Source organism: Dermacentor albipictus, chromosome 7, assembly GCF_038994185.2.
Source record: "Dermacentor albipictus isolate Rhodes 1998 colony chromosome 7, USDA_Dalb.pri_finalv2, whole genome shotgun sequence".
Classification (NCBI taxonomy): domain Eukaryota; kingdom Metazoa; phylum Arthropoda; class Arachnida; order Ixodida; family Ixodidae; genus Dermacentor; species Dermacentor albipictus.
Window position 1 is genome coordinate 59746581 of NC_091827.1, and position 15475 is coordinate 59762055.

General features: G+C 44.0%; 1 protein-coding gene across 1 annotated transcript in view; it reads left to right on the plus strand.

Moving 5' to 3' along the window:
* Positions 1-15475, plus strand: part of LOC135912644 (uncharacterized) — a 35575-nt gene that overhangs the window by 17329 nt on the left and 2771 nt on the right. The window contains exons 4-7 of the mRNA XM_065445131.1: positions 339-420; positions 1560-1848; positions 7931-8090; positions 10114-10238. Of these exons, the coding sequence (XP_065301203.1) occupies positions 339-420; positions 1560-1848; positions 7931-8090; positions 10114-10238 (656 nt within the window). The remainder of the gene's footprint in view (positions 1-338; positions 421-1559; positions 1849-7930; positions 8091-10113; positions 10239-15475) is intronic.

Here is a 15475-nt window from a genome sequence, read left to right on the forward strand (position 1 = left end):
TGGTGTCGTCTCGCGGTTCGAAGTTGGGACTGCTGTGCAGGGCGACCGACGTTCGATGCCACCGTCGGGCACGTCATTCATTCTTTCATTTTAAGCTGTGATCTATTGGTGAGACAGCAGCAGCAGCAGCAGCGCCCAGCAGTCACGGTCAGGACATTCAGGCAGAGTTCGCGAGTAAAGCTTCACTTAAAAAATCAGAAAGAAAAGAGAGGACGGAGTTCATTGCTTTTCGGCGTTCTTTGGTCGAATCCGTGAGGGTTGTTGGAATCCATATTTATAAGGCACATTTAAGGCATCCGTACCGAAGAAAATAAATGTTACCGTTAACCTCTCCATAGGTTGTTCCTCAGGCGCCGCCACCTCCTCCGCCACCCGTCGTACCGGAACCACCCATTACAAGGAAGGCGACTCGGAGGCCAAGTGAGCCATTCAGACAATCTTGTGACGATCGGGAATTGGCTGCTTGGTGATGAGGGTGATTACTAGGTTTCGTAGAACTGTCTCGACCTTTAGGTGGTAGCTAAAACAAGAAAGAAACCGTAGAGCTCTTATTATCTCTCTCATTCCGCCAACTTATCGCGCACTGTGTATATTGCAATTCGACGAGCCAGTTTGATAGAGGCTGGCAATACAGGGCGTTTCAGGTAGCGTCTGCCATGCCTTAGAAAATGCAAATGGGCACTACAAGAATGTGATCAATTCAGTATGGTTCACTGCCCCTTGAGACATCCAAGTAACTTTTACTATGCGATTAGCTCTATAATTAGAAATTATGCAACATATAAGATATTGGCTAAAGCAGAAAATGTCTCTAGGGGAAAGTTGTAGAAATATTCGCTTGGTTGTCTTACATGATAAAATATTTGGCGTAAATAATTACATGTAAAAGCAATACCTTGGGTTGCTCAAGAGGACGGTGAATAATACCGAGTTGGTTAGATTCTCGGGACAGATATTAGTGTTTTTTAAGGCTTGCCACACGTTATCTAGCTGAAAACCCTATAGTTGGCGTCACAGAGCATGCGGCAACACCGTAAAGCTAGGCGAACACATCGATTTCTTCATTAACAGAATTCAGGCTGACACTTAACAGAAGACACGCACCCCTTGTGGCGCTCAAGGCGGATGTGACGCGTTGAAAGCGGATGTGACATCAAGGCCAGAATGACACATGGAGCGCAGGGAGTTGTTGCACTCACACTTGTTCCTACTAACCTACAGGCGAAGAGGGCTTAAAGATTCAACCATACCAAGCATACACGATTCTGTCTCTAGCAGCCAGTTGAGTTCTGGTTTGGCCATGTCTGAGTATGTTCGTCTCATTCAGCATGATTTGATGTGGCACGTTTTCCAGTTTTTATATAGAAAGCATGTTTTCTTTAGCGGTCACCACTTTTGTCTCTATTTCTTAGGTTCAGAATCTGAAAAATATTCGGTATCCCATTCGATATTATATTCAGTAATGTATCGAAAGCTTATTATTGATTCTATTCGATAATTTAGCGGTTCCAAAATGCTTCTTTCTTCTCACGCCAACGCAAATCGCTCGCGCCCCGCAGTACCTCCGCCGACGACGACAACGCCAACAACGCCAACAACTCCAACAACTCCAACAACTCCATCAACGACGACTACGCCACCCCCTCCTCTGCTGTGCTCGGTTGGGACGCAGACGGCGATTTCCAAGCTCTTCCCACCGGACAACTCATGCGACATCGTCATATACACGCACGTGCGCGTCTTCGAGAGAGTTGTGGGCGGGTCCGTCAATGAAATCAGCTACCAGGCCTTCAGGAACGCCTGCAGGACTTACGTTGACACCTCGTGCGGTTTGTCCTTCGACAGCCGGTGAGTCGCTGACACACGCAAAGCTTGGACCATTAGTATCCTACTGAAATGACTAGTTGGAACTGTAGCTGAGGAAACCGTCGTTATCAATAACGATCGTAACCAGACCGCTAACTGCTATGGTGGAAGTGTACACGTCACGGTCGCCAAGCTTTAGACGCCACCTATGGTAGCATTCATAACACAATCGCTTGTTGAAAGTGATCAATTAGTAGAGTTGCAAAGCCAGGAGATGAGAGAAGATGACAGTTTAGGCAAATAACTGCACTAACCATAATTTACATTTTTACTGAACCACCATGCTTGTGGTTCGCGTTGACATATGCGCGAGAGTTTCTTCTACAAATTTTTGTGGGCCATACTCTGTCCGAAACCGGGGTGGACAATGAGACAGACAGACAGACAGAGACAGGCAGACAACTCAATCATAATAATAATAATAATAATAATAATAATAATAATAATAATAATAATAATAATAATAATAATAATAATCAGCCTGGTTACGCCCACTGCAGGGCAAATGCCTCTCCCATACTTCTCCAACAACCCCGGTCATGTACTAATTGTGACCATGTCGTCCCTGCAAACTTCTTAATCTCATCCGCCCACCTAACTTTCTGCCGCCCCCTGCTATGCTTCCCTTCCCTTGGAATCCATTTCGTAACCCTTAGTGACCATCGGTTATCTTCCCTCCTCATTACATGCCCGGCACATGCCCCATTTCTTTTTCTTGATTTCAACTAGGATGTCATTAACTCGCTTTTGTTCCCTCACCCAATCTGCTCATTTCTTGTCCCTTAACGTTACACCTATCATTCTTCCTTCTATAGCTCGTTGGGTCGTCCTCAATTTGAGTAGAAGGCTTTTCGTAAGCCTCCAGGTTTCTGCCCCGTAGGTGAGTACTGGTAAGATACAGCTATTATACACCTTTCTCTCAATACAACTCAATAGAAAGCAACATATCGAGCGAGCGGGCGGGTGGGCGTTGGCGGGCAGCCAGGGGGGAGTGGACAGGCAACATCAAGTAGTAGTTGTTATCAGTATTTGACATACGATAACATTAAGTTCTTAGCGGGTGAAATGCAGTAGCCGGAAAAAGGATAAATACCAGTGCCAATATTAAGGCAACCTACTAAAGCAAAGACAGGGAATTGCTATGGGATATTCTCAAAAATGACGACAGACGACGATTTTGGGGATGGTGCTGAGGGAGGTATATCGACATAACCGAGTACAAATGTATGGACAGGTCGAAAATGCAATCAAGGAATACACATTAAACAAAAGCTGGAGCAAGGGTGACTTCTGCCTCCACTGTTATTCACGCTTTATGTACAGGGCATAGAAATACGATTGGAAAACGGCGACTTAACGCGTGATTTACCGTGCATGCGTAATGGACAATCGGGGCAACAGAATGTCCCCGGACTTATGTTTACGGATGACATAGCGGACAATATAAGACATTTACCGATACTTGCGAATAGCTGTGGCAACGCAGCCACAAATCTACGCCTTAGGCTCAGCACAGATAAATTGTGAATTTTGATCTTTAATAAAGAGACGAGTACTTACGTGGTGTCAATTCAGCAGCTAGTCGTACCTATAGCTAAGCAGTATAACTACCTCGGCGCACACATAAACGAACGAAACACTTCTAAGTCACCCACCAGGATAATCTGAATATTGATGGGAAGCGGAACGCAGCACTTATGAAACTTAGAGCATTTTGAGGCCACAATAGATATAAGGTGGTGAGTGGAATGTCGAAATGAATAATAGTACCAGCTCTAACGTTCGCAAATGGCACTTGGTGTTTAAAATAGTATCACGTCGGGGTTGGAAATTAACCAGAGATCGGTAGGCAGGTTGGCTTTCGGAGCAATCGGTAAAACCACAGATGATGCAGTGCAGATTGAAATGGGTTGGGCCTATTTTGTAGTCGTGGTAGCGAAGAGCCAAATTAGTTTTGAAGAAAGACTCAGCCGCATGGATCAAAATAAATGGACGGCTAAAGTTCACAAGCAGTTTTACCTGAAAAGCGTGGACAAAGAACTGAGGAAGAAGTGAAGAAAGCTGGCAACCAAGTACACGGTCAGTGAAAGTGCAAATACACAACCTGGAGGCATCAAAAAGAAGGTGAGAGAAACAGCGACAGTGAAATGATTGCAAAGAATGGCGACAAGAAAGAGCATGGAGATTTACAAGAATAAGAAGAAAGGTATTAGAATGGAAAATCTGCAGTATACCATGAAGGGTTGTGCCTTGCTATTTGAGGCTCAAGCTGGTTTCTTAAGGACAAAAACATACTGGAGCAAATATTCGCAACAAGTGGTGGCAATGTGTATGCTGAAAAAAAAGAAAAAAATATTCACCGACCATTAGGATACTACCTAATGCGAAATTCGTGCGCAGCTCTATACGTGTTTTCATTTAGCGATATATTGGGGCATCGCACCGAACACCGCACCGACTGGCAGAGCCGTGACGCGCGGGACTATAATAGACCGGCGCCCCACAGTTGCCGCTAACCGGAAACTGCAGCTTATGTAACCGTAATATTTACCGGAAAACGCTCGCGGCGAACGCTATGCGTTAAGGTGAGGTTTCTGATTCCTTGTTTTGTTTCCCCCGCACGGCTGGTGCCACCGCTGGTGCGCATGCGTGGACGTGAGCGCCATCTGGATGTGCTTCAATGTGGCTTACTTCGCTTTCCTCCTCATGCTTCAGCTACACCTTCCTCCTCCGCTTTCTTCCTCGCGTTCTCTTCGCTCTCGCCGTCTTTCAACCACCGCTGCGGCCTGCTTTCACTCTTGCATTATTCGCTGTCCTCGTTTGCTCGGTTACGCCGAGGTACGACGCCGAGGCACGCCGACGTTCAACGCAGGAACGGGCGCCTAAGAGCTGCGATCTGAAATACCGAGACCACTCAAATCCAGAAACAGTGACAACTTACGGACAGAACCACTCAAACACGTTATTGTCATCATTGTTCCCGTTGGCAAATAATGTTGTCAACCTAATATTCTTATCAGAAAATTTTCCTTAACGTCTGCAAGTTGCCAAAGTGTCTCTTGTCTACAAAGGTGGTGATGGATATGACATGTGTGACTAAAGGCCAATATCGATTCTACCAGTCTTTGCGAAAGGTATAAAAAATTATTGCACATGCGAGTGACCACTTTTTGAAAAAACACAACTTTGTGGCACCGTTCAACTTTGGTTACACACACACACACACACACACACACACACACACACACACACACACACACACACACACACACACGCACACGCACACGCACACGCACACGCACACACACACACACACACACACACACACACACACACACACAAAAGACGTTCTACTGAGAATGCACTTTTGTTTTTTGTTGCATAAAGCATTTATTATACACTTCCTTGAAAGTGGCAATTACGGGGTTGGAGTACGTATTGATTATTCCAAAGCTTTCTATTTCATCAATCAAAGCACAATTATTAACGAACCTTCTGATTATTGCTTTCAGGAAACTTTCAGAATCTTTTAAGCTGCTATCTATGTTACCGCAAACAAATGCGACTCAAAAACTTTATATCTCAGTTTAATAAAATAAATATCAAATACCGTAGGACATCATCCGCGGACCTTTGCTCTCTAGCATATATGTCAGTCACCTAGTAAATATTGACAGAAATACAAAGTTTATCGTAGAAGCCTACAACACTTGTTGCATTTCTCAGATTCTCTCCTGCCGGCACTTATATATCGAGCTGTCGATGTACTTGCACATGTATATAAGTGGAGTTCACTGGCAATAACTATTGCGAAAATAGAAGCTGTAATATTTCCCACCCGAAACAAAACTATGAATGTTGACATAAGCTATACTCTGAGCTCTTCTAGCATTGAAGTTGTACTTGTTAAGAGACCTGGAGTTGTATTGCTTGAAGTCAATTATTAGAAAGAACATGTTGAGAAGGTTCGTTTTTAGTTATCACGGGCAGTTGGAGCTTTATCGAGGCTGTGGTCTCTTCTCCCGTCACACATAAAGCTTGTAGTCCATAACTCTTTCTTCTTTTCTACTTTATCATATTGTCACCTGATATGGGGCACGGCTATCAGTGCAAACTTAACGTTCACACATTCGAGAAGAAAGCAATGTGAATTGCACTAGGCCTATCTTTGATTACCTCAGATTGCTACCCGTTTTTGACCTATAAATCCATTCTTATGAGCCGCTACAATGTAGGCGTTAAACGTAATGATGTATGTATCCGAGAATTTGCGAATCTAAATGAACTTTCTCTCAATTTTTTACACTGCAAGTGCTGTATGTGCTTAAAGCATTTTCTACAGAGATCTCATTTGTGAGCAGACTAACTGGACGCTGCCACTTGCTGCATACTGCTGCCTGTGTGTTTCAAACGGGGTGCAGGCCTCTGTAACGCCTATTGTGGTTTATCGCCTACGAGTCCCAGCATCGTTAAATTTTTTAATATGGATGTTGAAATAAAGTGATGTTGACTGACTTGGACTTGACTTACCAGACTTGGTCTAGAGCGGAAAGCCGCAACAGTAGGGGTGACCACTTAGGAGATGAGTGACGCGGTATCGGAGTACAAAGGAGTGATGGTCACGTGCCAGAGAGGCCTGCAAAAACAGCACCTCGCCAACCGCAGGCATCACGTGAAAGTAGGCTCAGGAAACTTCTCAATGATCCCTCAAGGCTGCCAAGGTCGAGACGCTCGTTTTGCAGTGAGCGAGAAAAGTTAGGGGAAGTCAGAAGTTTATATTTATTGTTAGCACAGCGATTCGTTGTTATAGGCATGGTAACAGTGGTTTCAGCCTGGTGCTTTACGTCATTGTTTTCTCTTTTTTTTTTCGTGCAGAATTCCATTGCGACTTTGCAGCGGTTACGGCTTTTCCTTGCTGATTCCCTCTATACCAAAGTATACGCCGTCCACTACCTCGTAACTGAAAAAGGAAAAAGATGAACAACGCCTAATAATTTAGAAAAACTTACTGAAAACAGAGCGCACTCGGTCATGATTAGCACTTTCACTTCGCATAGAAGTGACTATATTCCACCTAATTTTTTTAAAATTATCGCTCCGAAATGCTTACTTTTTGCGAAATGCTTACTTTTTACTGTTTGCTCCGAAATGCTTACTTGTATCGATTTGGTTGACTCGGTGCCGTCACAAAGCGCACCCAAACATTTCTTTCACATTGTTTGACGCCTCCGGACAATTAGTACAGTGAGTATACAGAGAGAGAGAGAGAGAGAGAACACGAAGCCACGCACGGGGCTTGTATTGCATTTACACTGGACACGCTGAGGAGGGGCCGCACACTCGTTTTCGCACTTTATCGCGCAATGCAGCGTACAAACACATCTGCGGCGCCAACGAGACGCCAGAGCGACCTCAAGCCCCACAACATTATTTATTTATTTATTTATTTATTTATTTATTTATTCAGTTACCTCACAGGCTCCCGAAGGAGTATTGCGTGAGCGGAGGACACAAGGAATTAGCAAAAAGAAAGGAGTACAAAAAAATATGCATTGTTAGCAAGCAAACATGCATGAAAGAACAAATATCCAACAATATAAATAACGCTATAAATGAAACAAAACCACTGTGTGAAGTAGCAAAAAGGGAGTACCAAGAAATTACACAAATGACTGGTGAAGATAAAGGAACAACTCTCTAACAATGCTAACGCAATACAAAACAAACAAACAAAAACAACAAAACAAACAAAACTATACAACCTAAGGAAATACAATAGTATTTACTTAGGTGAGCAGTAAGGTTTAGTTGTGACGAATTATGGAAATGGTATACATAAGCGTACTTTGAAGCATACAGGGTCAAGAATGTCAACATATGTCGTTTGGTAGGTTATTCCAATGCTGATTGGCACGTGGTAACACCACGTGACAACTTGTAGAAGTAGAAGGTTCGGCGCTCGAATTCCGTGTTTTTCTTTCGAGTACTTACACTAAATTAAATTTCCATAGCTGGACACTCCCCAGGCAACACTTATAGAGATGCGCGTTCCTTTCCTTTGTAGGTACCTCGAAAAGGACATGTTTCATGCCGTGGAAGTTGTTGATGACCTGGACGCGTTGAAGCAGCGGCACCGGGTCAACCACTACGGCATCCTGAACATTATCGAAGATCCCGAACGTGTCGAAAAGCTCGCAACCATGACCGCGCCTGATACACTCAAGGTAACGGGTTGGCACGTCGTTTCAGTGATCGTCACTTCGAGTAAATAAAGCTAGCAGGCAAGTTCCAAAGGGAACTTGCCTGCCAGGTTTGGCTTTACTGCCTGGCTGTGTCTTTTGCCGGATAGGCTCAGTGGGGAAGACGGTTGAGCAGGAGCTGTCACACAACAAAACAGACAGGTGATACTTGTTCGCGACCTTCAAATATTCACAACCCAATTTTCATCAAAGCTGTTCCTTTCGAGAAGGTGCATCTGAAATTTCCGTTGCTTCAAATTAAACGACGTACTTTGAGACGTTGCCCGCATATGACTCGCCTCTTTGAAGCCTTGCCCTCATACAATATGGTTTTTGAGCACTTTCTTAGGGAACATATTACGAAGCCTTTATTCGATCCATACTCATCTGACTTCTAGTACTTGCTCGGTATAGTGTCATCACCATTTTCGCTAAACTTGGTCATTGCACTCCCAGGGCAGTGAGCGAAGTTGGGTATCGTTCGTAAAACACAGTTATGAAGCTTATGATCACTGGCGTACGCCATTTACTGCTAAAGCGTTAGTACATCCGCACACTTCCAACTTCGTCTAAGCACTGGCCATGAATTTCTCCTAATGTTAAGCAAATGTAAGATGTTTTCTTTACTGCACCGAGGACACCGAAGAAACCTACTGGGAACCTGTATAAAGCATGAAAATACGCCAAAACAAACAAAAAAGGCTTCAGTAATTGTTTTCAAAGCCCCCAAATAGGCTGCAAGCATTTTACGAAATTTTCTCAGACGCTATAAAACATCCCTGCCCCCCCCCCCCTCTTCCCTTCCCACATTTTGGCCGTATATGAACTAGTCATTTAAAGCTATTTTTGGACGCCGAAAAAAATTCCGGGTAACCGCCGTATGGTATCCTGGAATGCTTGAATAAGAACCAATTTCACGCTAAGGCTATAAATTTATCTCTACGCATTTACCTTAACACACTGAGTTGCCGTAGTGTTCTCCGCGCTTTTTCTATGTTTGAACTTGGTGTAATGTGTAGTTGGGGCAAGGAAGCTGGCTGAATTTTCCACCGCTTATAACACGAACGCATAATCATAAAGTTCTGGAGAACTCGCGCATCTAATACATTGCAAATACCGCAACTGGGCCACGTATTTCGAACTTGGCCTATATTGTGCAAAGTGGGAAGCAATAATAATATAATATTTGGGGTTTTACGTGCCAAAACCACTTTCTGATTATGAGGCACGCCGTAGTGGAGGACTCCGGAAATTTTGACCACCTGGGGTTCTTTAACGTGCACCTAAATCTAAGCACACGGGTGTTTTCGCATTTCGCCCCCATCGAAATGCGGCCGCCGTGGCCGGGATTCGATCCCGCGACCTCGTGCTCAGCAGCCCAACACCATAGCCACTGAGCAACCACGGCGGGTAGTGGGAAGCAAGTGACATTCAAATGCGAAACATCACGTCTGACCCCTCCTCTCCTCCCCGCTGCTTTATCTGCGAATACGATTGTAAATTGGGCTAAAAAGACGAAAACTTGTCATGTCTGTTACCAGTGCGTTGCTAAATCAAATTTTAAAAGCCTACTATTGTCTCGACTTGTGTTAAGAAAAACGAAAAGAAAGTCTGCAGCTTTTTTGGGCACACGACGAGAACAACGAAAAGGCCGAGACACACGAACGTGCTCTTGTGTCTCAGCCTCTTCTTTGCTCTCGTCTTGTGCGCAAAATGCTGCATTCGTACCCTACCAACATGCCCAGTCAGTCACCTAAAAAAAAAAAACAAGATAGTTTGTTGAGGCAGGGAAAGTAGACTGTTGTTACATGTATTTGTGACTATCATGAAAATTCTTGCTACTGTTCTTTCTTCTTTTTGGCAATATTGTGCCTGAAATAAAGAAACGGGTATTCCGATCTTGCTATTATTGACAGTAACTATCTCGAAAATTCTTGCTACTGTTCTTCCTTCTTTTTGGCAATATTGTGCCTGAAAACGGGTATTCCGACCTTGCTATTATTGACAGGAAATGCGGAGGCTGCTGGGTTTAGAGAGAGAACGCCACAAGGTCTTCGTGGGCGTTGGCTCCTACTTCTACGATCACAAAAATGCGTGGTCGAACCTGGAGTACACTGCGCAAAACCTCGCATTGTGAGTACGCAACTTCCGGTTAACACATGCAGCCAGAGCTTTTGGAGCCTGTCGTTGCAGAGATACCCGGGAAAGGCGGAGACTTTATTTTACAAGCTTCGATCCGCCTGTTCTGCCCTAGGCACTGCAGAGTGCATGTTCGTCACGTAAATTTTCGGTGTAGTTGCCCAACTCTGTTTGGGCAAGTTCCTTCCCGATGCTATGAAGCGCTTGGACGTCAAGAGTGTACCTGACTGGATAGCGACGAAGATTAAGAGAATGCATGCGAGAATATAACGGCGATCACTGTTGCGCCAGTTAGCTTGCGAAACTTGTTAGCGTCGAATGTGTCACATGGTGGCATCTTGATGAATGCGTCCCCGTCCATCGGTGTTTATTTCTGTTCATTCGAATGTTTTCTGTCTTCGGCGTCACTCTAAACGCCAGCAGAGCAAAATATGAAGTTTAGACGTAATCGGTGAGTTTTTTTTTGTAATTTTTATAATATCCCTCTCGTCAATAGTGAATGGCCAAAGGAGACCTCAGCCCGGAGACAACGTTTTCGATGAGAGCACTTGCCATCGGTGGGACCCTGGCAAAGACGCATTACCTTATCTCTCGTCGACGAAGTACTGTTCACTTGAAAGCACCAGTTACCCAAACAAAGGCGGCTCGGGTTAGAGTCGTCACATGATGCTAATTTCTTCTATGAAACGTTGCTTCAAGACTAAGGTTCACCTTGTTCAACCACTGTTGCTATATTCAAAGTTGCATCTTCCTATGGAACGCGATCTTGGGATTTACAAAAAGGCGATTCTGTTCAGTCTATTTCTCAATCCGGAATGTAATTGTACTAATAGGCGTTTGAGGCTACTTAGCTGATAAATCAGACCCGCCATTGTGGCGCAGTTTATTTCGCGCTGCACTTCTTAAGCCCAAGAAAGCGGGATATAATTTCGGCCGTGGCGGCCGCATATCGGTGGGGGCAAAATGAAAAACGAACGAAAGAAAATACGCCCGTGTATCATGCATCGGGTGCACGTTAAAAACATGCATGTGGTCAAAATTAATCCCGGATCCCCTAACACGGTGTCCTTCATGATCGTGCCATCGTTGTGATACATGAAACACCAGAATTTAAATATTGTCAAATGTTCATTAGAAAAGACGGAAACATTCAACCCGGACAAATTGCTTCGCACCAGGAAGAATCGCGAATACTGGGTATTACGAAGACACTGGAAATGCCGGTTTCACCAGAATGATGTTACCTGAATACTGGCACATTGCGGTTTTATAGTCAAAAATAATTCCGCAAGGTTTCTCACGCTGCATTTGAGAGGTGTGTGCGTCAGCACACGTAAACATATCTGAGAGTTGGATTTCCACTGCAGACCATCCAAGATTTTCAGATTTCTGTCACGCACGTACGCAGAAATCATTATGAAATTCAGTAACACAGGGAACGCGTTCTGTGGTACGTAGATCCTGTTACCTGTGCTCGATGTTTCCCCCGACAAGAGTGTTTTACGTGATAGCATTATGAAGGTCTAAACAGCCTAAGGTGATGTAAGGAGGTATGTCTTCAGCGGAGCAACTGGTTCGCATGAAAGGGACGGAACGGACAAATAGGAACACAGCTGAATCATGTGACGTACTAACGCAAATTACACGAGGAGTGCTGCTGGTTGGGGGCGGTGCGGGACGGGCGTTTTCAATGGCTCAATGTGAACCGACTACATTTGGAGCTATGTCGAACTGAATTAGGCCACAGGAAATTAATATAAGTTAATTAAGACCATTGAACCCACGATTCTTGGTGGGAGTTGAACCCACTTGGATATTTGGGCGAACTAGCGATATCTACAAGTTGCATTCCCATTGACATGGCGAAGGTCGAGAGTTGGTGCTACTTAAGGCGAAGTTGATTGAGGTACTCGAATCTACGACCCAACATGGAGGTATGGGTGAACCAGTAATATCTCCAAGTTGGATTTCAGTTGACATTGTGAGTGACGATAGTCGAACCGTTGGGGTTAACTAAGCCGAAGTGAATTAGGGCACAGTATATAACATAGGGTTAATTAGGGCACTAGTACGTACGACATTTGGTCGGAGTTGAACGCGCCACCTTTGGTGTTAATTAGGGGGAAGTAGTGATGTTTAACAGTCTCGGAAGAGAACTGCAGTTTACAATAGGTAGCGAGGCACTGGAAGTGGTAAGGGAATACATCTACTTAGGGCAGGTAGTGACCACGGATCAGGATCATGAGACAGAAATAATCAGAAGAATAAGAATGGGCTGGGGTGCGTTTGGCAGGCATTCTCAAATCATGAACAGCAGGTTGCCACTATCCCTCAAGAGAAAAGTGCATAACAGCTGTGTGTTACCAGTACTCACGTAAGGGAGGAAACCTGGAGGCTTACGAGAAGGGTTCCGCTGAAATTGAGGACGACGCAACGAGCTATGGAAAGAAGAATGATGGGTGTAACGTTAAGGGATAAGAAAAGAGCAGATTGAGTGAGGGAACAAACGCGGGTAAATGACATCTTAGCTGAAATCAAGAAAAAGAAATGGGCATGGGCCGGACATGTAATGAGGAGGGAAAATAACCGATGGTCATTAAGGATTACGGACTGGATTCCAAGGGAAGGGAAGCGTAGCAGGGGGCGGCAGAAAATTAGGTGGGTGGATGACATTAAGACGTTTGCAGCGACAACATGGCCACAATTTGTACATGACCGGGGTAGTTGGAGAAGTATGGGAGAGACCTTTGTCTTGCAGTGGGCGTAACTAGGCTGATGACGATGATGATGATGAATAAAGGCACAGTTAAATAAGGCAGAGGTAATTGAGGCACTAAAACCCACGATCATTGGTGAAAAAAAAAAAACAAGTGATATGAAGTAACAACGCGTTAGAATGAGAATGTCGAGTGACGTAATGGATATCTCATGAGTGGGCACACTTTCGCCGTCATTTTCCTTAGCATATGGTAAATTCACGGTCAACTCCTCAATTCACGGCTAGACTGGGCAGCGAGACAAGGCCAATCCGTAGATGAAGAAGCCGGCAAACACAGCCGACATATATATATATATATATATATATATATATATATATATATATATATATATATATATATATATATATATATATATATATATATATATATATATATATATATATATATATATATATATATACATATATATATATAGCGACAGAGAAGCCGGCACATACAAAGCAGCCAGCACACATCGCTGCTTGACAGCAGCGCTGTGTTTGGTATGCCGGCTTCTTTATCTACGGATTGGCCTTGTCTCGCTGCCCAGTCTATATGTATGAATATATATATATATATATATATGTATATATATATCTATCGGCCGACTGGAACTAAAACCAAAAATGACAAGATCATAACTACACATAACATTACATTACGCGTGTCCACAGTGAGATCAAAACATGCAAGCCACAGGTCGTAGCGATTATTCAGGGAACGGCATTTCATTTTCTGATAGCGACACTGACCGCAGGCTCACGCACCCCTATTTTCTTATGATTTCAGAGAAATACATATTTTATCCTGCCATCATGTTTGTGTTACCGGGATTCAGCCGCGTTCTCGGCAATGCATGCATAAATGACACGGGACTCGGTTGTAATATGACCACAGCAATAATTGAGGCGTGTGTGATTGCAAGGACGGAGACCACGTGAGCATGCTTATGGCATCACGGTAAAAAAAAGAAAAAAATAAACCCTTGGTTTCTTGAAATACGGCTGTTTACCTTTACATTGTATGTTTTACATACTGTGCACATGGGCACAGTTCTCATATACGTAGCCCTAAATGCATGTTATTCTTGTTTATATTTCTGTTCATCGGGTGCGTATATATATATGGGGTGCCTCTGAAGACAATATATTTGTAGTTGAAAGTATCACAGTACTTGCGTGGTCGCCTTGCTGATTGCGTCTATAGTCGCACTCTGCATTCTATAGTCATGTCCCTTTTATGACGCGTGCTATATTCAGCATAGCCTTTAGGAATAAACTGTCTCGGGTTTACATTTCCAACGGCAACTGAAAATAGGAAACATACTAGCCTTCGGGTTCTTAAGCCATACCCCACTAGAACGTCTTCCTCCTCTCATCGATGGATAGATGGATGGATGTGATGAGCTTCCCCTTTGAATGGGGCACTGGGTTGCGCCACCAAGCTTTTGCTGTTATATTGCACATTGTCACCACCTATGTTAAAGAAAAGAAAAAAAGGAAAAAGAACCACCCTAAATTCCTGTAACCAAAGTTTCTGACACCTATTTGTGATTTTTTTTTGCACCTCTGTTTGTCGTTTCGCTACTTTTGCTCCACCAATTTTCCAATCGCCACTTACTAATCTCTACTGAGGCTATGTTTACTTTCCCCATGCTCTCGCTGAATCCAAGGGCCTCAACGATGACAGTGGCGCATATATCAACCGCTGGGTAGATATGTTTACATTGTAATAAAAATGCGCCACCGTTTCCCTAGCTTTACCGCAGCAAGCACATGCATCTTCTTCCCTCTTATATCTCGCTTTATATGTGCGTTTTCTAAGGCCTCCTGATCTCGTTTCGAAAAGTAATGAGCTTCCCTTTGGGTTATCACAAAATTGGTTCTGTCCTGATATCGTTTATTCCTCTGAAGTAGCTACTCGTGGCAGGTTTTTTTTCTATTGCCATGACCAATGAGATTATCTCAGCTTGTCTGACTTTCTGTTTGACGTTATTTGTTGTTGCGTTGCTCACCTACAGGCCCTAGACATGCTGGTAAGCTTCCTAGCTCTTTTCCTCCACTGTGAATCCATGTTTTTCTTCCACATTCCTCAGTCGTTTTTGATAATTTTGCTTGGAGCGTCGCTCATTTCAAAACTTGTCCAGCTATACAAATTTGTGCAGCTTCATGTGTAGTCTTCCCGTGAGCGCCCAATGCGAGGGGGCCCACTAAACTTTGGTTGCCATCGAGTCCTTATTGTAACCCTAATTTCAAGCAAACAACCGCATTTACGAACGTAAGTCCTGGAACCATCACACCTTTCCACATAGCCCGGAGCACCTCGTACGTATTGCATCCGCAACAGGCTTTGCCACAGCGCCACTCCTCGGCTGAAAAATACGTTACTCATCTCAAGTGTTGCCGTCCAACGGCAGGAATGGAGAGCAGTGACCCCCTTTTGTCGAAAGGAGGCGCTGCCATTCTCCTTCTC